A 24,644-nucleotide genomic window follows, 5' to 3' on the forward strand; every position below is an offset into this window, starting at 1 on the left:
AGGCAGAAATGTAAAAATTACTAACTAATTAAAGTAATGACATGCCTAAAAGATAGACTATAGATCTGGTGCAACAAATTACATATAATTGAGGATACTGAACATGATCTAGTAAAATGAAATAAAAAACTGATTCTGGAAAAACCATATCATATATGTTTGGGACTAAGTGGTAGAAGTCTAATGAATTTTCCCTATAGTACATAAAAATTGTAGTAGTTCCATGCGTTCCAGAGAAAAGGTGGAAAATTTAAAATTAATTTAATGAAAACCACTCGTGTAAAAAAGTTAAGGATATGAATGGGATTTGGGTACATTCCCATACTTGTGAAAATGAATTTTAAACCTAAAACAACTCAGGAAAAAAACCATGATTTCCTGGCAGGGAGAGCTGAGAGGACAGAGAAGATGCAGAGGATGTTAAACAGTAGAGAATGTTCTAGAACAAATGCTAGAGTGACTCCAAAATACCCTGGGGTATTTTTCTCATTCTGATTAATCTTTATTTACATTTCTTGGAGAGAAATGGTACAGTTGAGCACCTCATTTCTACACGTGACACAAAATAATAAGAGCCACCAACCTGCTAAGAACTCAGAGCCAGAGGGAGCATGTGTGTGTCATGCCGAGTGGGTGGTGTGGCCGTGCCAGCTCTGAGAATGGCTGGAGCCGCATAATGCTTCCAGGTAACCTACTGGAGATTCACTGGCACATCTCCGTGTAACCTTTCCATTTTAAGCAGTTATTTTAATGAATCTTAAGTGGCAATGGATGACATGACACCTCTAGGCAACAGAAAAACACAAGTAAAATCTGTCTGATGTGATTTGTTAGCTCTCAGCTCAAATCGAGTTCTAATAAGGTAGCAGAAACCTGAAGTGGTTTAAGAGTATTGGCTAACTGCTCTCTAAGTGAGCAGACAGCCAGAGGTCAGTCCGTGCTCCTCCCCAGGGAATGGTACACTGTTCCATAATTTTAAGGGATTATTTTTTTGAGAATTCATTGGTGTGAATTTGAATAAAAAAACAAAATAACAAAACCCAACAGTTTTTTTCTCTGCCTTGTGATGTATGTAAGTTAGGAGAACATCATTGTGTGGTATCTCTTTTCCCTGACTTCCCTGTACCCAATTTGGGGAGAGTCTTCCACAGCAGTTCCGGTGAGGTGGGGGCCGTCCTGTGGTGACAAGCAGGGCAAGCTACTGGAGAGGTCTACAGACAGTGACAGGGCAGCGACCAGGTAATAGTCTCCGTTAGATGACTCCATTGGATCAGAAGAAGAAAAGACTTCATAGTACCATTGATCTTTCACTTGGCAAAATGTTTAGACTATTACATTTGTATTTGCAGTAATTTTTTCATTTTTCTTTTCTAGAATATGAGATTCTATTTCTCCCTTCCCCCCTTTTTGCATTTTAAGGTTCTCCTCTTTCCTTTTTTAAAAAACCTTCAGAAAAGCATCTGTTTCCCAAGAATTAAGGAATTGTTTATTTATCCAACAAACTTTATTGAGTAATTGGACCCCTTGTTAAATCAATTTTTGTTTTTTTCTATTTTGAAGCTCATCTCTTAGGTACATATACGTTTAAAATCACTATGCCTTCTCAATGAATTGGCCCTTTATCATTATGAAAGGCTCTTCTTTATTTTTGGTAATATTTCTTATCTTGAAACTTATTTTTGATATTAATATTGCTATACCAACTTATGCTTAATGTTTGCATCCATTTACTTTTAACAAACGTATATCTTTATACTTAAAGTGCTTTTCGCTTGTTTGATTTTTAAATGCAATCTGTTAGTCTCTGACTTTTAATTGGAGAGTTTAAACCGTTTTCATTTAATGTAATTATAAACATTTGTTGGATTAAAGTTTGATATCTTATTGTTTTCTCTGCCTCATCTATTCATTGTTCCTTTTACTTACTATATGACTTTTTCTTTCTGATCACCTCGATCGTGTTAGTATTCCATTTTATTTCCACCATTGGCTTATTAGTTGTGATAAACAGAATTTCTAAATTGTCCACCAAAGAGGTCCCACTCTAGTCTCGAGAACCTGAGAATTAATGAGCTACAACTCCTCTGATTGTGTTCACCCTAGGAAAGGGACATTACCATGTAGACCTGATCTTCCCACATGAGGCCTTAAAGGCAGAAAGCTGTTTCAGGTCAACAGCAAAAGAGGAAGGCAGAAGGGAAAGTTAGAGATATCCGAAGCATGAAAAGGATTTGAATTCTAACATCTAAAGTCATAAGATATGCTATGGGACATGTTTCCAAGTGTAAAATTATTCCCTGAGTCATTCAAATCATTTCTGGTCATCACAACATGATTCTTGCCAACCGTTCGGTTTTGCCACGCTCAGTTGTAGAAGTCTTAGCTTCTCCTACTCTGGTGTTTCTGGTTCTAGAAAGAACAATAAACCTTAAGTCATTGAAGCTAAAAGAGAGGCCAAGTTATTAGGAAGAATATGGCATTACTTCGACAAGATTGGCTAATAATAGCAGGATTTGGTGAGCTCCGAAGAGCCCAGTGTGTTGTATATAAACATACTGCAGGACTTCTATTTACATATGGTGGTGGAGTCTCCATTACGGGGAATTTTCAAAGTGGCTTCGGGAAGAGTTTGAACAGAATGAACTACAGTGCATGTGTCAGTGCCGTGCTAAGGGATAGGCCCGGGTAACTGTGAGGCTCCTTCTTCCCTTTGTTCTGTGCCTCAGTGGGGAACCCATGCACAGAGCTTTCACCAGTTCTTTCCACTGCCACCATGGAAATTTACCAAAAAAATTACGGTTTTTAAGCAGGTAATAAGTAAAATTGTATCTTTTACAAATAACTACATCATCAAGAAATTATTTCTGGTAGAAGAAACCAGAATAATATTCGTGAATCTCTTGTTAGTGATAAATGAGCATGACTTTGAGCCCAGGGGTTGTGTGTTCTGCCCTTTTCATAATTTTAATTATCATTGCCCAGCTGCGTTACAGTATGCTGACTGCCTCCACTCATAGCTCTGAATCATCAATACTTTACCCGCACTTTAGGAATTTCACAAATAACTGGGCTGTAGCATTTCAGTGTTCTCCCTCTGTGACAGTGCAAATTAAACATAGCTAAGGTAAGTAATTCAGTCTGTAACTGATTTGGGAACGTACAGTTGGTCACTTTATTTTGGGGAAATGATGAGAGTATCTAAGTTTACAATGCTTTATGAAGATTTAAAACGGAAGATTCATAAAAACGGAAAACCTGAGAAAGAGGTCATTTAGTTCAAGTTTGACAACAAAAATTTGCTTGATTCTTGCAGTCAGTCGATTTCTCTATGACTCACAGACTAGAAGCTTTCTACCACTTCATTTGGTAAAAATTTCTGAATCTAAAAGATGAAAGCATTCACATTCAGGCTGAATTATCTCATTTATTATTCAGGCTACCCTGATCCTGTTCTTTGCACATCTTAGATGTTTGTTAAATCCCACTAGTCAATATAACTGGACCACAGGTGTGATATCTTAAAACAATGGGCGTGTCATTTTGATAATTGATGTTCCCTTCTCTTGAACCCCTTGTGTGCATGCATGTTTTGCATTTGTCCTTAGAGGAACAAAAATGGAAGTAATGGTATTAAGATGAATTTTCTCACCTATCTTTCTCCTTTTTCATGTGTATGGCCAGTTTTTTAAATGTGCTTCTGATCCCCTCGTATCATGTGTTGTGTTGCAAACATGTAGCTTGTTTGCCGTTGGGCAGCTTGGGCCTCTGTAGAGGTCATGGACTGATACCAGCTGTTGTCTCCCTGCAGGTGATCCAGGCTGTCTTTTTCGGCATCTGTGTGCTGACTGACCTTTCCAGTCTTCTGACTAGAGGGAGTGGGAACCAGGAACAAGAGAGGCAACTCAAGAAGCTCATCTCTCTTCGGGACTGGATGTTAGCTGTGCTGGCCTTTCCCGTTGGGGTTGTGAGTACGATGTAGAATACATTTAACCGCAAAAGCAACTTGGGTCTTATTGCAGACTTCTCAGGGGGAAAAGGGCTCATTGTAGGAGGTTGCAATATTAGTTTGCTGTAACTGCCATCACAAAGCACCACAGATTGGGTGGCTTAAACAAAAGAATTCATTTTCTCACAGTTCTGGAGACTAGAAGTGTGAGATCAAAGTGTCAGCAAAGTCGATTTCTTCTGAGGTCTCTCTCCCTGGCTTATAAGTGGGTTCTTCGCTCTGTGTATCTGTGTCTCACGCGCCTCTTCTTATACAGACACATATTGGATTAGGGCCCCCAATGACCTCATTTAATCTTAATTTTTCTCTTTAAAGGCCCTACCTCTAAATACAGTCTGAGGTACTGTGAGGTTAGGACTTCAGAATATGAATTTTTAGGGGGTGGGGGACACACTTCAAGAGTTTCTTAAGCTGCCCGAGCTTGAAATGTGTGGTCCTTGGGTCTATGATCATTCTAGTATTTTTGAACTTGGGAAAGATGAAATCAGCATTAACTCATACTTCTTCAGTTACCCAACTGTGTTACCCATTAGCTAATATCACTTAAGTAAATGTTCTGAACATGTTTGGGTCTGTCTGAAACATAAACCATGTTTCTTTAAAGAGCCAGGGACCCGTGAGATTCTATAGATTTTTTTACCTGTGTAGAGCCAGGAGAATGAGAGAACTCATAAATCTCAAATTGTGAGTGCAAGTAAGAGTGTATTACCTAATTCAGACTCAGGCCTTTTCATTTGCCAGCTGATTTCCGGGACTAGCAGACACACACCCAAGTGACCTGGGCTAGCCCAGGCACCACATCCAAGGTTCAGGGTAGTAAGGGTCAAGAAGTTGTTTGTAAACCCTTTTACATGTTTTTCAGATCTACAGCTGGTGGAAGCCTCTACATGCTTGTTCTAAGACCAATTAGTGAATTGCTTTTCTTCATGTACTGAGTTATATGTTCTTAGATAAAATATCCCTTAGCTCTTGACAGCAACCCAAGGGGTGCATTATAATCTGGTCACTCCTCATTCGCTCGCCTTTATCCCCCGAAAACCTAAATGGGTGCTCAGATTGGTGCATCTAGCAAATTTCTCAAATTCTGTTGCTTAACATAACAAAGTTAAATGTTTTATGTATTACTTAGTATTTCCTTCTTTGGACTTGCCTTAAAAAATTCAAATGCTTTCTGTCAAAGTAGTCATCTCAGAGAAAATTGCCATTGGCATAAGGTAATAAAATCATATGCTTCCTGCGTAAAAGAGTTACCTAGAAAATTTAAGCCTGTACACTTTTTTGTTTCTTTTTATCCCTTACTCCCTTGGTATTTCTATAGACGTTGCCATTGCCTCTGGAATTCTTCCTCCGCTGGAAGGAATGAATAGTAACATAATACAAAAGCAAATAGGAATACAGTATCGACATGTCTCCTGGTAGCGCTGCCTCTCCTGTTATGTAATGTCAGACTGTGTCTCTAGGGCGTAGACTGTGAGTCTTGTCACTCTCATTAACAGCTCATTACATATGCTCTTTAGGCATTTTGACATGACTTTGGCCAGAAACTTTTTGCACCTGCTTGACACTTGAGGTATTTGTCAGCTTTCAGTGTCCTTCCTGAATTTGGTTCATGTATGCTTCCCCTCCCCCCCCGCCTCCCCCCCCCCTAAATATTAAGAAGAATCCTGGCCAGTAGTCTCCAGAAATCTCCTTATGTTTTCCACTATTTCTCACTCTTTCATTTGACTTTTTTTTTTTAATTAAATATATCTTTATTGATTTCAGAGAGAAGAAAGGAGAAGGAGAGAGAGAGAGAAACATCAATGATGAGTCATTGATCGAACCCACAACCGGGCATGTGCCCTGACCGGGAATCGAACCCCGATCGCCTGGATCCTAGGTCGACGCTCAACCGCTGAGCCACGCCCGGCCGGGCCATTTGACTTTTTATACCTATTTATCCAATTTCTACTAGATTCCTCACTCTAATACACACAAATTCACTTTGAGGCCCAAACTGGCAAACAGCTTCTTCCCAGATCCCATTAATTTTATTGCAAAGTCATATTTACAGAGGATATTAATTTGGCTTTTTATACACTTTTAACCTCTTAAATAACAAAAATTTAACCTGATGTAGGGGATCAGGTTGACTTTATTCAGTGATTCATGAATTGGACAGTATCCCATTTAGCAAATAGAAAGGAGCTGCACAGAGCTATGGAAAAGGAAAGGTTCTTTAAAGGCGGAAAGAGGGTGGAAAAAGGAAATTATTAGGAAAGAATGTGTTGTTTCAGGCACGGTTGCCCTCCTAAGGGGAACAGAAGGGGCCTATGGGCTGGATTATCTCACTGATGCTGACCAGGTCACTCCATGTTAACTGGTTAAAGTTGCATTTCTGGCAAGCTAGCATCGGTATTAAATCTTGGTTTGCTGACATGGGGCCTAGCACAAGTAACAGCATTTTGGGTCTGTTGTCTCTCTTTTAACAAATCCAAAATATTTTCTTCATCAAAACATATAATTTTATAATGTTGTTGCCTTCCTTTCCCCAAGGTTATTTCCCAGGTCTCTTTTCCTTGTCTTTGCTGGGACCTCAGAGCTGTCCCTGCCCTTCTGTATCTCCTCTCAGAACCCCCAGCTGCTCGGTGGGTCCTGGAAGTCACTGTAGTTTTAGCTCTGTCACTTAAGATTTTCTTCCTTATTGAAATGTGAACCCTTCCTGGAGCAGTGCCACAAGGAATCACTTGAAGAGGGGTCATCTTTACTCTTCCTGTGGCTCCTGGCCTGGAGTGAGGTGCCAGCCTGAGAGTTTCTTGCATGAGAAAGATGGGAATAGCACTAGCGCCCAGGACCTGGGGAACACCTAGTTTTACATGTAGGAATCTGTAGTGTAAGAATGTTGATCATAGGAGCAAATGATTAATTATAACATTTGTAATTAAGCACCTTTAACCATGTTGGTTGACACAGTCAAAACCCTGAAGGGTAAAACACCGGAGCACTCACCCCGGAGCCTTGGGCACGGCTTCGGCTTCTTGAGGAGGAGGGGGCAGAGCCGCTGGGACCCCACCGGTGGTCCCTCCAGGCCTCAGGCTCTGACTGCAGGTGACTGCCAGCCTCCCAGACTGCCTCCCCTGCTGCCTTCTGCTGGCCTCCTCTGCCCAGCGCCTTTTGTTCTTGAACCAGAAGTTTGCAGGGGTAAAAAATTGTTATGTTTGCTTCCTGGTGCAGGGCAAAAGGGCAGTGGGCATAACTAGAGGGCAGAGTGGTAGCTGAATTTATCACCTTCGCTCAAATTTTCCTGAAGAGACCTCTCAACCCCAAGCTTTTCTTGGTGCTTCCATTATCTCTCTCTCTTTCTCTCTCTCACCTCGGCTGCATCTGTGGCAGCAAGAAAGACACAGTAGGTTATCTAAGATTTGTATTTTCTACGCTAATGCTTCCTCCAAAAATGAGGTTAATTGAGAGTTGACAGTAATTGCTTTACGCGGGCACTCGGCACTCGGTATGATTTCGTGACCCGGGACCTAATGCGTCTACTGCCTGGACTCTCTCCATCTCAAGGATGTATAAAAATAATGAAAAGTTCCAATCAAAGATAATTGAAGTAAAGTTTGTTTCAGCATGACCTTGAGAAAATCAGGGAGGGTGGCCTGAGTGAACAGAGCCCTTGTCAGCCTGATCCGAGTAGGTTCCCATAAATGCTAAGCTGGCCCCGGTTAGTTACGCTAATGCCCGGAAACCACCGCCGCTCCCACAGCCTTGCCTCTCACTTTGCAGGCATGGCCCAGGGGAGGCTCCTCTTACCACGTGCAGTTTATTTCTGAACCTGCCACCCTTTTAAAGGAGCATTACAGACAATTCTATGACATTATGTGGTCTGGATGCACCGACGCTGATAAGGAGGAATCCAACTAAGAATGTCTTTTGTCTCCTGTGAGTTAGTTGACTTTTCCGCTGGCAGATAAGCTTCGGGTTGAGAGAATAGGCTAAGGTGTCAACAGCAACAAAAAATGAAGAAGCAGAGGAAGAGCAGCCAAAAAATGAGGATGATGACTGTGAAATTGCCCCTCTCAAAAGTCCTACCTGTGACTGCAGCTGCTGTGCTGAGCAGCCCTTTCAATGACAAAGGACAGTCGTATGTTTTCCATTAATTCAAGCCCATGCATCCCCTTCAGCTGCAGCGGCTCAGCTTGCCTAATACTCATAATCCAGGCTCATCAGCTCCCCGGTACTATCATCCCTGGTGCTACTTGGTTGCTCTAGATCAGATGCTGGCTGATCCCAAACTAACCTTGGCCCACTCAGGGTGAAGATGGGGGGTGTCCCTCCCTCAATAAAGAGGGAACGGGTCCAGGAACGGGTCCAGGAATGTCCTAACCCGCGATGAGCATCTAGTGCATAAGGAACAATCTGGCATGTACCAGGACGAACTTTTTTGAAATTTGGCCATCAACGTAAACCATTTCTGGCATTATAATCATGTTCTTCTGAACACTTAGTGAATATTTTATATGTACCGACTTATTCTAGAATCCGTATTTAAAACTTATTCTCATTCTTGTGAACACATGGATTATGGACTTTGAAGTCTCAAATGCAAACTCAAAGAAAACGTATCTAGGAATTATCTTTTAAAAAATGTTTCTTGAAAATCTTCATGTATTGACACACTAGCTAACTCTAAGAGAGCCTTAAGAAAAATTTTGTGATGTGATACATTTAGATTTTCATACCTTTCCAATTTAAAATACATTATTTTTATTTCTGAGTTTTTAAAAGTAAGAGTTTGATTTAAATGGAAAGCAATCATATTAAATATTAATTACTAATATTAATGTCTGTTAATATAATACACAGGGAAGGGAATTTGATTCTATTTGAGACTATAAATAAAAGCAAATGCCTTTCCTTGTGGGGAAATTTTTTAAAAGCACATTGTTTAATTTATTCTACAAACTCTACATTTAATTTAAAAATACACATAATATCCGCTGATCCACTCTTTATTAAATTTTCACATAGGTACCTACAATCAACTTCTTTTTTTCTTATTTTTAAGCCTTTGCTGATGCTATAAATTTCTTCACATGCCCTTTTCCTTTCTACACACCTTTGAAGTTAAAAATACACCATCTGCTAGGTTGTGCTTTATGGCACACCCAGTTCGTTTAGAGTTGAGCCAACAATATGGTTTCCGCTGCACTGACATGAGTGCGCGTTGAGTCGCCTAAGAAGGAGGCTTCCACACGAGGACTCATTCGAGATGAAAAAGCAAACTGAGCTTCTCCCCAGCCAAGAGGACTGTCCAGAAGTGAGTGAGTGGTCTTACAATTATTTTTCTGATAGCCTTTCAAAAGACCAAGGACAGAATGTGATTAGACAGGTAAACCTGATAACAAACCAGGTTGCTTCTCAACCATCTTACGTAGTCTCTCCTGAGTGAAAAACCAAAGATTTTCATGCAAACTCAGAGTAGTCAGCTTGCCCAATGCTTGCAAGACAAATGTCCTCAACACAAAACATAATCTCACTTCAACAAAATTTTATTGTAGGTGCCCATGAATCACACGACAGTGAAAACCACACATTGACACCCAGAGGAGTCGAAAGAGAGACGTCTGCTAGGCGGCAAATAGTGAGTGCCAGAAGCCAGAATAGTAGCGACAGCATTGACCTCGTCCTCCGAGGGCCTTACAGTCTAGAGAAGGTGACTTTATGAGCCGTGTCAGCAAGTACATTAACAGAGGGCATGATGAGCGTAATAATACACGTCTAAGGTACAGAGTAGCCCAGAGAGGAAGGGATTAATTTTAGCGAGTGGGAGGTCCTGGAAGACATCCCAGAAATGATGATATTTGAGCTCCGTTTTGAAGACTGGCTGACAACTTACTGGATGTATAAGTTAATGGTGCTTTCATCCATAAATAACAATATCCCCAGATATCCACCTGGCTCACTTTTTCATTTCGTTCGTCTCCACTCAAACGATTCCCTTTAGAAAAGCTGCCGTGAGCAACCTGTATAAATTAGCTTCCCGTTATCTCTGTCCCCTTTCCTTGCTTTAAATTCTCCGTAATGATTACCATTCCCTGGCACAGCACATGTTAATTTTTTCTTCCTGTAGTGCATGTCTCCTCTGACGCGGTACATTCCCTGTGAGGCCAGGGAGGTTGTATATTTGATATGCAGCCCACACGTCAGGAGCCGTGTCTAAATAATTCAGTACTTGCTGAGTGAATATCCAACCAGCTGTGACTTAAGCAGTAAAGATATGTAACATCTCACAAAACAAGAAGCCTGTAAACAGGTAGTTTCAGCGTGATATTGCTCAGTATTATCATTTGAGACTCAGGCGCGTTCCACTTGTCTGTCTCTAGGGCGTCGGTTTTTTGTCCTTGGACTTGCCACCTACAGTCTCGGGGGGGGCTGATAAACACCGGACTTCGCATCCTTCGCAGCCGTGTTCGAGGCAGGAAGAGGAAGGAGCTCTTTAGGTCGCTCTCCCCCAGTGCTTGTCTCTTCCTCAGGCAAATGAGCCTTCCCTAGGATCCCTGCCAGCAGGCTGTCCCGTGGGGCTCCTGGCGAGGACTGTCACTTGGCCAGAACAAGCAGCATGGGAGGCTGGGAGAGCAAGTGGGAGCAGAAGGGGTGAGGCTTCCTTGGGGGCTCAAACTAATTGTGATTCATCCTTATGGGCTGGCACATTGGTCCCCAGACAAAATCAGGGGGTTCAAGATATATTATAAGTGAAGAAGTTGGAGAATCACAATGAAATATAGTAAGTGAAAACCAATAGGATTTTAGGTAACATTGTTTACCTATGTTCATATGAAAAGTAGATACAGTAAAACTATGAGGCTAATTATGCGCAGGTTCTGTCCTAGCCACGCAAGACATATTTTCCCACGTATCCTCTGCCAATACCACTTTTTGTGTGCACTTTTATCAGTATTATCATAAACAGCTATCCAAATCTGACATTTAAAGAAGTTCTTCTCAAAGAAAGTCAGATATGTTACATGATTGACCGAATGTTTTATGTTCAGTCTCTGGATTTACGAGATTTGTCAGAAGAGGCCTTGCTGTAGACCAGCTCAGCTCTGCATACAATGGGTAAAGTCTTCCTTTCAGAGTCCCCTGGAAATTGTAGCGAATTATCTTGCCCTGTGTATCATTTTACAGCATTCCCACTCTCTCCGGGCAAAAAGCCACAGAAGGATCTCAGAAAATAAAGATAGCTTCTTTCCACATTTATATCCGTAAGTGAAATATATATTAAATATGCGATCAAGAAAAGGTAGAACTGATCTTCAGGAATATTAATAACGTGATGCATATTATAAAATAGACGTGTGATTCCTGTTCTTGAAAATATGACCCCCAAACTAGGATCTTTTGTATGCCTTGTGTGGGAGACCAGTAACAAGATGCAATATTAGTTGTTGGTTAAAAAAAATAGAAAAGGAAACAGGAACACTATTCATTTTTCTTCTTCTTTCTCTGCATATCTCCCTCCCTCCACTCTCATTATCTGTGTCTCTCTATGCATCTATCTCTGTCTCTCTCTTGCCTGCCCCTCCCCCATCCTTCTACCCCAGTCATCTCCAGAAAGAAAGAAAGAAAGAAAGAGAAAGAAAGAAAAAAAGATTTGCTGTGTAGTGTGTGGGTGTTGCTGAAATTGCTGCAGTCCCTGTGGGCGTTTTGAGGTGGCTCTTACCTGTTTTAGCCAGACCAGAGTGTGCTGAGTTTGATCAGCCTGTATCAAAAGAAACATTTTCCCCGGAGGAAGGAGCTGGTGGACTCTCCACCTACACAACATTTACCAACTGTTAGCTGTGCCTTTGCAATCACCATGCTAATGATTTGTTTATTTCATCGCAAATGAAATAAACAGTCCTGGATAGAACTTTCATTCATCATGACTTTTTATACAGGACAGAGTTGAGGCATAATTCCGACTCTGGGGGACGAGTCCCGGAGACGCAGGTGGGAAGGTGGGGGGCGAGGAGGGGAGCCGGGCGGCAGTGAGGGCCGGGGCATGGCCAGCCGCACTTCACAGGCAGCCCCGCAGCCCAGCACGCCGTCTCCAGGCACCTCTGAGGAGCAACTTTCCAAGAAGCTTCCCTTCAAAATGTCCCTTGATCGTGTGGGTCAGGTCTGTGCTTCATCGACACGTAGGAACAGACGGGCACCGGGACTTTGGGTCGTGTTGGCAGATTTTACTGCGGCCCGAGGACAGTGAGAGAATGAGAAGGAGCCCTTCCGTCTAGTCCACGTTTCTGCTTTTCAGGGTTCGCTACAGTTCTGTTCATCGGTCCAAGGGGAGACTGGGGACGGGTGTGAAACAAGAACGAGTCCTGAGCGTAAGTGCCGGAGTTGGAAGGCATGCATGGAGAGGAATTTTCTGCACTTATCTCTATCATCTCACCCCTTAATCTTAGGAGGATCCCCTCTTCCTTTTTCCACCTTAAAAATCAACTACAAGATCAGAATGACCCTCTCAAACAAGCACAAATGACTAGAGAGAGAGAAGCCCTAGCGCTCCCACACCCAGAAAATAGCGTGAGCATGCCCATGCCCAGGGGTTGCAGTAAAATAAGTATTGAGTCCACAGAGGAAAACAGCCCCTGAATTCACTGCTGCAGTAACATGTTTGCCTGGATATTTGGAAATGTTACCTGTCCCCTTCCCAGCCACTTGAATAGAGTTCTGATGACGACACTGCCTTCCCAGAGGCGTTCGCTGTCACCTTCCTTTTTGGTTCCAGCCTGTGGATGAGCGGTTCCACTTATATGGCCTGAGGCTTCTCATCATCTCCCTTCTCATCGTGGCAAAACCCCCAGACAACTCAAGAGGCTGAAAAAGCCAATAATGAGAACTGACGTCTGCTCCATGCTACTGTGGGCCAGACACTGCTCAAGGCTTTATTTTAGTTAATTCATTCTTATTGCCCCAACAAGTAGGACTTTCCATCATTCCCACTCCACAGAAGGTGCTTCCGCTTTAGTTTTTAGGATGGGGCTTCCACTTTCCAGGCCACTTGCCCGAGGCCCACAGCCAGTACATGGTGGGACCAGGACTTGGACCCAACCGCTCCAACCGATGGAGCTCTTGCTCTTAGCTCTGGACTTGTTAACAAGGCAAACCTAGCCTGGTTCTTCACCGTTCACCTGGTAGACGCCTTCAGCTATGCACATAGAGTCTGAGCGGACCACTGCTTCTAATTTCTGGAAATGCATCAGAATTAGGAAGGGAGTTATGCAGAAGCTGGACCCAAAGTCACTGGAGCCGTTTCCTTGAAGCTCGTTAACAGAAGGCTGTTCATTGGTGCTCACTGTTGTCTCCCTTTGATGTGCTGTTTGGCACGGTAGAGCCAATGGTTTTATGCAGTTTTGCAGGCGGGTTTGCAAAGTGCAAATTCTGGCAAGAAAAGAAAATCTTTCCCGCGTGTCTTCTCAACAACTGAATGCAGACTTAAGCTATCACATATTTTCCCAATGTGCTATTTTTAAATATATGAAAATAAGGTTTTATCAGTAGAATTAACTACATTTTTTAAGTGGTTACTAAATGTATCCAATATCATCTGTAAATCATCCCTGGGCTTCCGAGAAGGCATAGTTCATAGCTGCACAATTGCAAAATAATATTTTTGGCAAGAAATGATCCAGTGCGTTCTGCATGGGTATCCTAACCAATGAGCTGTGCCTACCCAGTGAAATGTTTTACTAAGAATTCCTTCCCGAAAGCCATTTTGTTCTGCTATGTCAAGAGAGTTCTCGGTCAAATCTTTCCTTTTAAAATTTATAATTTGTCCCCTCACCTAGTTTTGACAAGGATTTGAAGTGGTCTAGGTCAAATCAGTTAATCAAAGTGGTCCTGCCTCAGGGACCTCAGGATAGCTCAGCAAAGGCTGCTTGTACATAGTCGTGCCTATTGGGATAAGTGTCTTTGATACGATGCTGCATGATACACAGAGGAACTTGTATGAACTTTATCTTGAAAAGTGAGGCAAGCTAGAAAATTGGGGAGAAACCTTCAATTCTAGCAAACGTAATTAACATTTATTGAGTGCTATGTGCAGTCACTGTGTTAAACACTATGACATGATTTCACATATGTAGAAGGGGGTCTTACGTAAACAAGAGGCAGTAGACAGTAGGAAGCTCCCTGGTCCCTGCAGACTGTGATGCCACCAAAAGCACTGGTGCACCGAGGGGAGGGGATGCTGCTGCCACCTGGGCCAGGAGAGCTGGTTCTTGCATTGCCTCAGTCCCACCTAAAGAATAACCTCTGCCATGGTGGACCTTACCAGTGGTGTTCAGTGAACTCTTTGTGCTTGAAGAGCCTCAAGCAAAAAGATTAGTAAGGTAGGAGAAAAAAAGGAAAGTTCAAAAGGAAAAAGTCATCCACACGAGGTAGATTTTCTTTGGGTCTCCTGGCATTTTTGGCACAAAAAATATCAAAACAGATGTGACTCTCCAATCTTGGCACCTTCCTGAACAGCTGGTCCTCAAACCTAAATAGTTTAGTACAACCTCCTGGCTCTTAATTGACAAGAAGTGTTCTTCAGCCACACACACACACACACACACACACACACACACACCCCCATATTGGTTAGCAACTCTAAGGGGTGGTCTAAGCAGATGACAGGGAACTCAGGTAGACCAGATGCCAAGGGAGCGATCCTGATGTGCTGTCAGGGAGACAGATGGCTGAGGCTGAGGCTGGAACAGGCATCTCTGAGCCCTTTTGGCTCCAAGGATGACTGTTTGCTTATTGACTCTTTCCGCTTTATTTATACTACATAGATCATCACGGGGTAATTTAAAAGGCAAAAATGAACATCCACACAAATTCCCACAGTAAGCATTTGTTACTTTTATCATTAAAAAAACAAAACAAAGTATTAGAAAAGCCCTCATACAACTCAACTACTCACATTTGGGAAAGAATCACAGTAATATTTGCCAGTGCATTGTCCTTTAGAGATGTCCATGCTCTAAATTTAGAGGGTAAGCTCGGCCGGCCGTCGCTCAGCGGTTGAGCATCAGCCTAGGATCCAGGCGATCGGGGTTCGATTCCCGGTCAGGGCACATGCCCGGGTTGCGGGCTCGATCAATGACTCTCTCATCATTGATGTTTCTATCTCTCTCTCTCCCTCTCCTTTCCTCTCTCTGAAATCCATAAAGATATATTTAAAAAAAAAAAATTTTAGAGGGTAAATTGTTCATAGAGAAAAAAAGAAGGAAGATTTATACACAGTTGATATGATACTAAAAAACAAATACACCAACCTCTCCAAAAGTTCTTTTCTTGTTGCAAACTATGTACAGAACTTGCTACATATTTCCCTAGTTTGTTTATCATATAAACTGAACAAAAACACTGACAGCCTTAGCCTCCTTCCTGTCCTATCTCCATAGCAATTGCGAGGCAGTGAGGTGGCTGGCCATTTGTGGGTGTCCCCGTGTGCTGGGACAGTATTCAAATGTCATTACAGCCTAGGACCAAAATCCAGACACTCCGTTTTGTCAGTCTATTTTGAGGTCATCCTCTCAGTAAATGAACTCATATTAGTTAAAGTTTAGCTCGGAGAGATAATTCAGCACTTTATAGTGACAAAAAGACTGTTGGGAAGACTGGAGTCTACATAAGCTCTTAGAGGCAGAACAACTTTGAGGAAGAAAAAGAATAACCAGAAGATTTCTGGGTGAACTCGAAATCAAGGCAGTAATGAGATGATATTCGTGTTGGGTTGTCAAATTACTATAGTCTGCTGCATCCTTTCGCTCCATAGGGACTGACTTGCTGGGTAAACCAGAAGGCTGCCTCGGGTGGCCAGGGTGGCCTATTCTCTGTACAAAGCTGAGGGCACATTCCTGCTCTTCTATACCCACTATGATGATCACTGTTGTCCTGTTGACATGTCCTCTTGGCAGGCTGTGATTCATTCGATCAGGCTTCTGCTTCCACTGTTACAGTAGTACTCTGGCCAGGCTGTTCGGATACTCCACTCAAGGCAATAAATGTAGGAAGTCACTGACACAGAGCCACCTAACTTAGGAGGCTTCTACAAAACATGCTCTGCTTACTTACTTAAATTTTATTAGATTAGATTAAATGAGATTTTTCTTAATTGTTTTCTCAGGTGGTAACTTTAAATTCAAGTTGCAATTAGCTCTATGTCTCTCCTATGTACTTATAGCTGCCCTGTGGATACTCATTTTAATGTAATTCTAATAAGTAGACTATAGTCCCTTTTTATTAAAAAAAGAGGGAGAGAGATACAGCAACAGTCTGATTATTCAGTGGTTTTATGATGACAAAAGTCCAAATAGTTTTCGGAAAAAGAAACTTCTACCAGTGCTAATTGATTGGCAGTGGTTCTCTAACAGAGTAAAAATAGTCTTGTGTGAGGTTTATGGGTGTTTATTTTATTTGTTGTCACTCGACAGAGTGAAAGAAGCCTTGCTTAATTATTTTGGATTGGAATTCAGTTGAAAATGGACCTAACTTTGAGCCCGTACAAACATGGTCAGGTACTAGAATGCTAAGACGACCCACGCTGGGGGCTGATCTCACCTGTGTGAGGCCTGGAGAAACACGATGTAGTCAAAGGCTTGGGCAGTAGAGACGTACAGACCTGGGTTCTAATTTTGGATCCACCACTTCCCAATGAATCTACCACTTTGTTTTATAAGCTCTCAGAATCTTGGTTTCCTGATGTAAAGAGAGGGCTCAGCAAAACCTAACGTACCTGAGTTATGTTGAAGGGCAGTGAAAGACATATTTAGAAAAGTATCTGGCCCATGACAAGCAGTCAGAGAATGTCAGCTTCCTTCAGTTTGCCCTAAAAATGGCCCTCCGTCACGGAGAATACTGCGTAAGACAACAGCGTCTATTGGTGAGTGTGATGCTGCTCCACTGCAAACACTCACTCGAAAGGTTATAGGATGCAGGTTCTTGAAATTCAACGTAGTCATGCCATCCAGACTCCCAGGAGGAATTCTTACATTTTTCGATTTCCCAGTGTATAGGGATTTTGATTCTCTCTGTTACTGATTTCAAACTTGATTGCATTTTCACCAGAGTCTATGGTCAGTAAGATACTGATACTCTGAAATGTCTTTGAAACTTGGTATCTTGGCCTAAACGGTGGCCAGTTTTCATATTCACAATGTGTGCTGAAAAAGAACACACTTTTTAGACCGCTACACCTGAAAGCACATATCAGGCCACAAGCCCACATGGCGGCTGTCTTAGGGTGCTGATGACTGTCTTATGGGTATGAATATTCAGGGTAATTTTTCTTTCTCTTTCCTCTTAATACAGAGCTCAGGGCCCAGCAGGATATTTCCTCACTGTCCTCTTGTCCGCCCACCGTCATTTCCCGTTTGCCCTTACAGTGAAGGTGTGACCCTCTGGAGTACTAGCTTTATGTGCAGCCTGTCTCCTGTCTCTTGAATCTCACAGAGCATCCCAAGATGAGCTCAGGGTCACTGTGGTGTGATGGATACCCCTGGAGGAAAGCTGGCCCCTGTGCTTGCTGGCCTCCTGGGATTCTCACTCTCACTTTATTTTGACATCTGCAGACTTTTTGTCACATAGTGGTTTATTTTAAAAGATGATTGATGTTACCTGGATATGTTCTGAAACAGCAAAATCAAGGTTATAGAGCATGATATTATATACACCTAAGAAGGGGATATATATACATACACAAATATGTGAACATACAGACATATGTGTGGCTGTATACATTTTTTCCTGTATTTGCAAAAGGAAACACTAAAAAGATAAAAGAAAAAAAATCCCCCACAAGCTGGTATTCTTAGGAAACACTCGTGTCCCCAAAATGACATGAGAAGGAGATAGGAGCCTATTAACTAAAATTTGAGTAAGGAAGGGAGCATGGCTCCAAGGTGTAGGACAAGACCGAAATATCAATTAAGAGCAGCAAATGCTCTAGGTCAGGACTGCTTCCCTATCCTGTGGATATGAATTTGCCAGAGGAAAGATATACCTGTTCAAATAATCCTTGTTGAGATGCTTGAAATTCCACTCATGCATTTGTTACAGCAAAGACGAGAGTGATCCCCTGACTTGCTCTGCGTTCCACACTAGTCCTGTGGCTTTTGTACGCCATGTTCAATCCAGAGGACACGCTTGGTGATTTCCTTCTTTTACTTTTGTTTTTTTCTGGAATGATTAACCACATTTTACTCACCACACATTCACTGAAATCCTGTTATATGCAGGCATTTCTAGAGGACCCGGGAATGAAATAGTCTTTGGTGTTTAATTTTTCATTCATTCAATTATAAATTCTTTAAGAAGTATGTACTGCTATGTGCAATATATATTTAAAGAGGTTAAAAGCATTAGCTCTAGGGCCCCACTGTCTGGCCTCACATTCTGGTTGGCCACTTATTAACTTTCTAATTTTGGAAAAGTTACTAAAATTTTCTAAATGTGTGGTGTGTTTTTTTTTCATCTATAAAACTGGAAAAATAGTAATAGCTACCTCAAGGTAGTGTGCTATCTCATTGTGGTTTTAATTTGAATTTCTTTCATGATTAGTGACGTTGAGCATCTTTTCACATGTCTATTGACCACCTGTATGTCCTCTTTAGAGAACTTCTTATGCAGGTCCTTTGCCCATTTTAAATTGGATCTTTTAATTTGGTATTGAGTTGTATAAGTTCTTTATAAATTTTGGATATTTGGATATTAACCCCTTATCAGAGGTATCACTGGCAAATATGTTCTCCCATCCAGTGGATTGTCTTTGCAGTTTGTTGATGGTTTCCTTGGCTATGCAAAACTTTTGATTTTATTCTGCAAGCAAAGAGGGGGTGGCATTGGAAGTTTTAAGCAGGGAAGTTCTTAAAAGTTTTAATAAGATAACTCTAAGGTCAAGATAAAGCATAGATAGAATTTTTTAAAAATAACAAAACTCAAGCCAGTGGGTCTCACTCACCAAGAGGCTACTTCAGTAGTCAGGGACAGGGAGAGTATGGCCTGGAACTTTGTGACAGTCAGCTCAGCATGCAAAGGTGACCTCAGATCCAGGAGCTTCACTTCTAGTAACTTTTTCCACTGAGGGTACTCATGTTGTACATAAAAACACACATAACATGCCCGTTGGAGGATTATTGAAAATGACACTAATTGAATGACTGTGCATTCTATTACTGAGTGCTTAAGTAAGTTATGGTGCATAATCATAGAGTGGGGTACTATGGAGTGCTTAAGAAATATGGGGTATCGCCTTAAAATATTTTTAAGTTAAATTACTGATCTAATTTTGTAAAATATGTATAGGATGCATTTTACATTCATGGGAAAATATCTTGAAGGATACACTTGTCCTTTTGACAGTGACTATGTCTGCAGGGTGCTACTGCAAAGAATTTTTACTCTTTATGCATTTCTTTATGGTCATTTATTTACCACCAATGTTTTCGTGTTTAACAATATCTGTTGTACTTATACATAAATGCCATTGTCTTAGATTGGGTGCCCCTTGAACAGGCTCTGAGATGGAGAGTCAATGCAGAAGGAGGAGCCCTTGGGAGATACACCAGTTAGGAAGTGAGGAAGACAGCTCTGGGTAGAGGGAGAAGATGACCCATGTTGCAGTTGTAACCGAGGCATCCTGGGAGCCCTAGAGTTAGGATGACCCTTCAGAGTTGCCCTAAGTTGAGGCAAAGGTGTTTGGTCTTTGTATCCTTGCATCAGTCAATAATTTGTTTTTGGGCTGGTCATGGATAGAGGGAGCATAACCTTGGGCAAGGCAGCTCCCTGCAGCTGAGGGAAATTCCCAATGAAGGGTGAAGCTGACCATGGGCAGCCACTGATATTCGCAGCAGTGGAGAGATGGAAGCATGGTCCCTGAAAAGCGGATCTGGGAGAAGCACTATAGCATCCACCAGAGGTATTTGATATAAGTGTAAATTTTATCCTCTGCCTTTGAAGACCTTGCTTAATTACCCCAGCTTAGCTTTCATAATACTAAAGATAAAGGAGGGAAAACTATGATCTCAATGTAGAATAAAATTCAATAAAATGAAACCTTTTGATTAAAAAAAAAAAAAGGAATAGAAAGCAGTGTATTTAACCTGATGGAGGGTACTTTCTCTAGCCTATCCTTTCACTGAAGGAAAGGCCTTTCTGCCCAGCCAGGTGTGGCTCAGCGGTTGAGCGTCGACCCAGGATCCAAGGCGATCGGGGTTCGATTCCCGGTCAGGGCACATGCCCGGATTGCAGGCTCGATCCTTAGTCGGGGGCGTGCAGGAGGCAACCGATCAATGATTCTCTCATCATTGATGTTTCTATCTCTCTATCCCTCTCCTTTCCTCTCTATGAAATTAATAAAGATATATTTTAAAAAAAAAAAGGAATGGCCTTCCTGTGGGCCCCTCAGCTTCAGTGCCCGCCACACCAGCTTGCATGCCCGAGGCCCTAGGCATCCGTCTCTTTGCCCACGATGCAGAGCGCTCTGATGCTGGTATTGGCGTTTAGGCCCAGAGCAACCCCCGTTTCTGGACTTGCCATGTTCTGATTTTTTCTCTCTTTTTTTTTTTGTGTGTGGCCTGTGTGTGTGTTTTTGTTTTCATTTTGGCTCCTAGTGATCTTCTTTCCTTTCTTGTGTGCTCAGCAATACGTTTGAAAGTGCGTTTGTCGTGATTTATTTAGCACCCACTGTTTCCCAGCAGGAAGGTTTCTCAGTGTCTCTGGTCTACGGTACTGCAGAAAGCTAAACCCCAATCTCTTTACCAAAGACAGTTTTTCCTTTCATTGCTTATAATGTGACTTTCAGTTTTATATAGTTTTATTTTTTATACTTTATTCATTCTTTTAAGTTCTGTTCATTCACTTTTACCGTCTTCTCTTGCTTTATCTTCTGTTTTTGTCTTAAGTTTTCTTCTTTGGCCTCTATGCTTTAATGGCTAATGATTTGATCATAAATTATGTTTTTCCTGGAATAACTTTCCTGGTGTGTATTGTTCAGCTGCCCTTTGTGGGGGTCATATTCCACTTCCCCCCTCTCCCTCTCTCTCTCTCTCTCTCAGTGGTATCGATGAATACATTCCATGCTGTTCTTTTACTTACGATTGCTCATCCTTAAATCGGCCTGTTTTTCCTGAGCCAGCTTTTCGTGCAAGGCTGGAACGGCAAACAGGCTGGGGAACTGAGCTAGGGCGGTGTGAATTTCCAGCTGTTTTCTGCCACCACCACCCTCCCCTGGACGATGGCTTCTTCCTGGCCTCCACCCATCTCTCTTTCCTTGACTCATTTTGATCACAACCCTTTCGTGTGGTGACAGGAAGTTTGGCCTTTGCCAGGTGAGCTTGAGGCCGAGCATTCAGGCCGGTTGCCCTGGATCCTTTCTTGTTTGCCTTAACCTACCCACATCCTGCTTCTCGAAGGGATGGCGTGCTGGCCCATTTTCACATTTAACATGATCACTTATGACACCTGAAGCCAAGCCAGGGGATCAGAACATTTCCCCGGTGCCCTCATGCATTGCAGACCTCCTGTTCCCGGCAAGGGTCATCTTGTGTCCCTTCGAGTGTGCCACCTATAACGATCTCTGCGTTCTGTTTGCTCAACCGGAGAGCCCTTGTGTCTTGTTTCTTACATCAGAGTCTTCCTCTGCCCTGGTTTAATTTTCCAATACTTGGCAGCCTTTATAAAAGAGTGATATTTGGATTCGGGGTGTTTCCTACTTCCTTTGGCTTCGTTTCCGCTTCTCATTCTCCTTGTACTTGGTTGATTTCGGGAAAGGGCGCCTTTAGCCTTCTGTCTGGGTCTGGAAGCCCGGGGAAGGATGCTGTTGGGATGAAGGAAGACTTACACGGGTGAAGGAGGGGCTCACTCCTGGACGACCTGAGGAGGGACGGGCGAGAAGTCAGGCCCGAGAAAGAAGGGCCTACGAAGGGCGTATCTGCCTCGCTGATAGGGGGACACAAAAGCAAGATCATAAAAGGGAAATTTGAGGTCAGCAGGAAGAAAACTGAAGGCGTGAAACAGTGCTTACTCCTGCGGGAGATGTGGGGTCTGACGCAGGCAAGAAGCAGCCTTCACCTTACTCACTTATTCGGCATGTTTTTATCGTAAACATGTTCTGTGCCCGGCAGCGGGGAAGCAGCAATGAAGAAGACACACGAGTTCTCAGTCTCCGAGGCTTCCCTTTCTCATCAAGGAGCCAGGCAGTGAGCACTCAAACAACAACAACAACAAAAAGAGCCTGGTGTTTTTAATCAGGGCCTGTGATAGAAAATAACGGAGCAGCGGAGCCGCTGCCGAGGCTTCCAGGAAGAGGTGACGTTTAAGCTACACCCGAGGGAACAGAGGCTCCAGCCTCGGGAAAATGGGGGAGCGCGCTCCTGGCACAGAGAGCAGGAAATGCTATGGTCCTGAGGCAGCAAGTTGCTCAATGAGTTTTAGAAACAGTCAAATTGCCAGTTGGAGCTTATGGAGCAAGAGAGAGTATGGTAGAAGCTGAGGTTGGAGAGAAAGGCAAGCCCCAAACCACATGGGCACTTACAGGAGTTGGTCTTTTATTCTCACATGATTTTTTCAGCCAGAAGAGGTCACCAAGGACCTAAATGCATATCAATAGGGACAAATTATAAATTCTACCAAAAAGATGATAGTTGGAAGCCATGCAAAAAGGCATCACATCAGCATGTGCTTTAGAAACTCTGTAAATGGAGGTTCTCATTTTAAGATAACTTGAGCAGAAAACATAGCACAAAAAGCCCAGTGTAACTCACAGCCTCATAAATGCAAGTAGAGGAAGTCCATGCCCCACTTCCAGGAGTGAGTACTAGAAACCGGTTGTACCCTGAACAAAGGATGCTATGATACTGGAACATCTCAGAGGGCCCTAGGCTTCACTACGCATTTCTGAATTTGAGGCTGTGGCTGAGGGAAGTTCGGCCAGGAGGAGAGCACTTACTGAGTCAGGATCTCCTAGATCTAGAAAGTGAGAAGACGAGGGCCATGTTCCAATGAGACATTCACTGTGTGCGTGGGGTTCACCCGAGACAAAGCCAGTTAGCATCCAGAACACACAACTTGTTATCATGCTTCGTGCGTTTGGAAAGAGAAATCACAACTGGAAACATCTCTAAATATTATCGCTCAGCAATAATACGACCATGGAAAGAAGTGATGGAAAGAAAATCATGAGTGAGAAAAGCATGGGCAAGCAAAGTAGAGCCCCAAAGGAAATTTAAAATTTTACAATCAGCATTTGGTAAAGCCTGAGTATTAGTAGATTTATTTTAAAAGGGAAAGCAATTTCATAGGATCATGTCATGTTGAAGCTATAGGTTTTAAATATATATATTCATTTATTTCTTCCTCCCTCCTTTCTCCTTCCTTCCCTCCTTCAACAGTGGATGTTTGAGGCCATGCTAAATGGCCTTTGAAGACCAATCTGTAGATGAGTCACTTTTCTCATTAGCCTCCTTCATGGCACTATTCTCTGCGACATCCTTTGCATTGTAATCTGTTTTACTAAATTCCAAAGAATTCCCCATTGATCAGAAGTAAAGCTTCTTAGGAGTAGGCTAATGCTGATTCGCCGTAGCTTCTGTTGGACTCCATATAAGAGCTTCCTTACAGAAAGTGAGAAAGGGGGAATCCAGTTTTCTTTAGCTTTCATTTCTAACAGTCCCAGGGGTTCAAATGAGGCCTCCGTGACTTGCTGTGACACAGGTATTTTTGTCTGGGACGCTTGAAGGACTGGACAGTGACGATGCTCCTTTCACTCTCGGTTCAAGTACAGTATTCTGGCCCTGGCAGCAGAGAGGCAGCAGGTGTGTGCTGAGGAATAGCTGGCCATTGGTCCTGGCCAGGGAAAGAGCTTCTTCATAACCGTGGAACGTTTCACTCTCCCTTAGCCGGTCCAAGAGCACCTATTTTTGTTTCCTATCCGTGCCCTGGTAGTAGAGCTCAAACTTATTTTGGGTTTGCTGATGACCATACTATCAAGAGGATACCAGTGCCGGGAAGCCAAGAAGCTACAATCTGTACTGTGTTTATGTCTCAAGAATTATTTAGAAGGTTGATTAATCAGCTGTGCCTCTTGACCTTCTAGTGTTACACTAAGAAAGGTGACTAACCCTTTCTTGAAAGTCACTTCACTTCTAATAACCCATATAATTCCCTTAACATATGATAGGGGCCAAAGGATTGTCCAGATTGCACTATTAAGTATTGATCCCAGAATGCTTTACTTGTGGTAGGCACACTGAATGATCAACAGAAAGTGGCTCTCATCAGTCATGTGCTGGTAAATGATTAACAACCAGTTCTCCAGTGTGAAAATACCTGATTTGTAGTATTTGCTGATTTCCATAGTGGAATATTAAGAACAATGTTATAAATTGAAACACTTAGATGGAATGGAGAGATTCCACAAGATGCAAAAAAAATGACTAAAACTAACTCAAGAAAAAATAGAAAATCTGAAAACTCTATATCTAGTAAAGAACTTGAATTCACAATTAAATCTCACAAGAAAACCTACAAGTCCACATGGCTCCATTGGAGGAGCATATCAAATAGGTAAGGAAGAAATGATACAATCATGCACACAGATCTTCAGAAAAGTAAACGAGGGAACACTTCC

General features: G+C 42.4%; 1 protein-coding gene across 4 annotated transcripts in view; it reads left to right on the forward strand.

Moving 5' to 3' along the window:
- Positions 1 to 24,644, forward strand: part of AIG1 (androgen induced 1) — a 163,647-nt gene that overhangs the window by 28,617 nt on the left and 110,386 nt on the right. For all 4 annotated transcript variants that reach the window (XM_081140360.1, XM_081140359.1, XM_081140357.1 and 1 more), the window contains one exon: positions 3,809 to 3,964. In XM_081140360.1, coding sequence (XP_080996486.1) covers positions 3,809 to 3,964 — 156 coding nt within the window. The remainder of the gene's footprint in view (positions 1 to 3,808; positions 3,965 to 24,644) is intronic.

The sequence above is a fragment of the Miniopterus schreibersii genome (genome assembly GCF_964146895.1).
Source record: "Miniopterus schreibersii genome assembly, chromosome: 6".
NCBI lineage: Eukaryota > Metazoa > Chordata > Mammalia > Chiroptera > Miniopteridae > Miniopterus > Miniopterus schreibersii.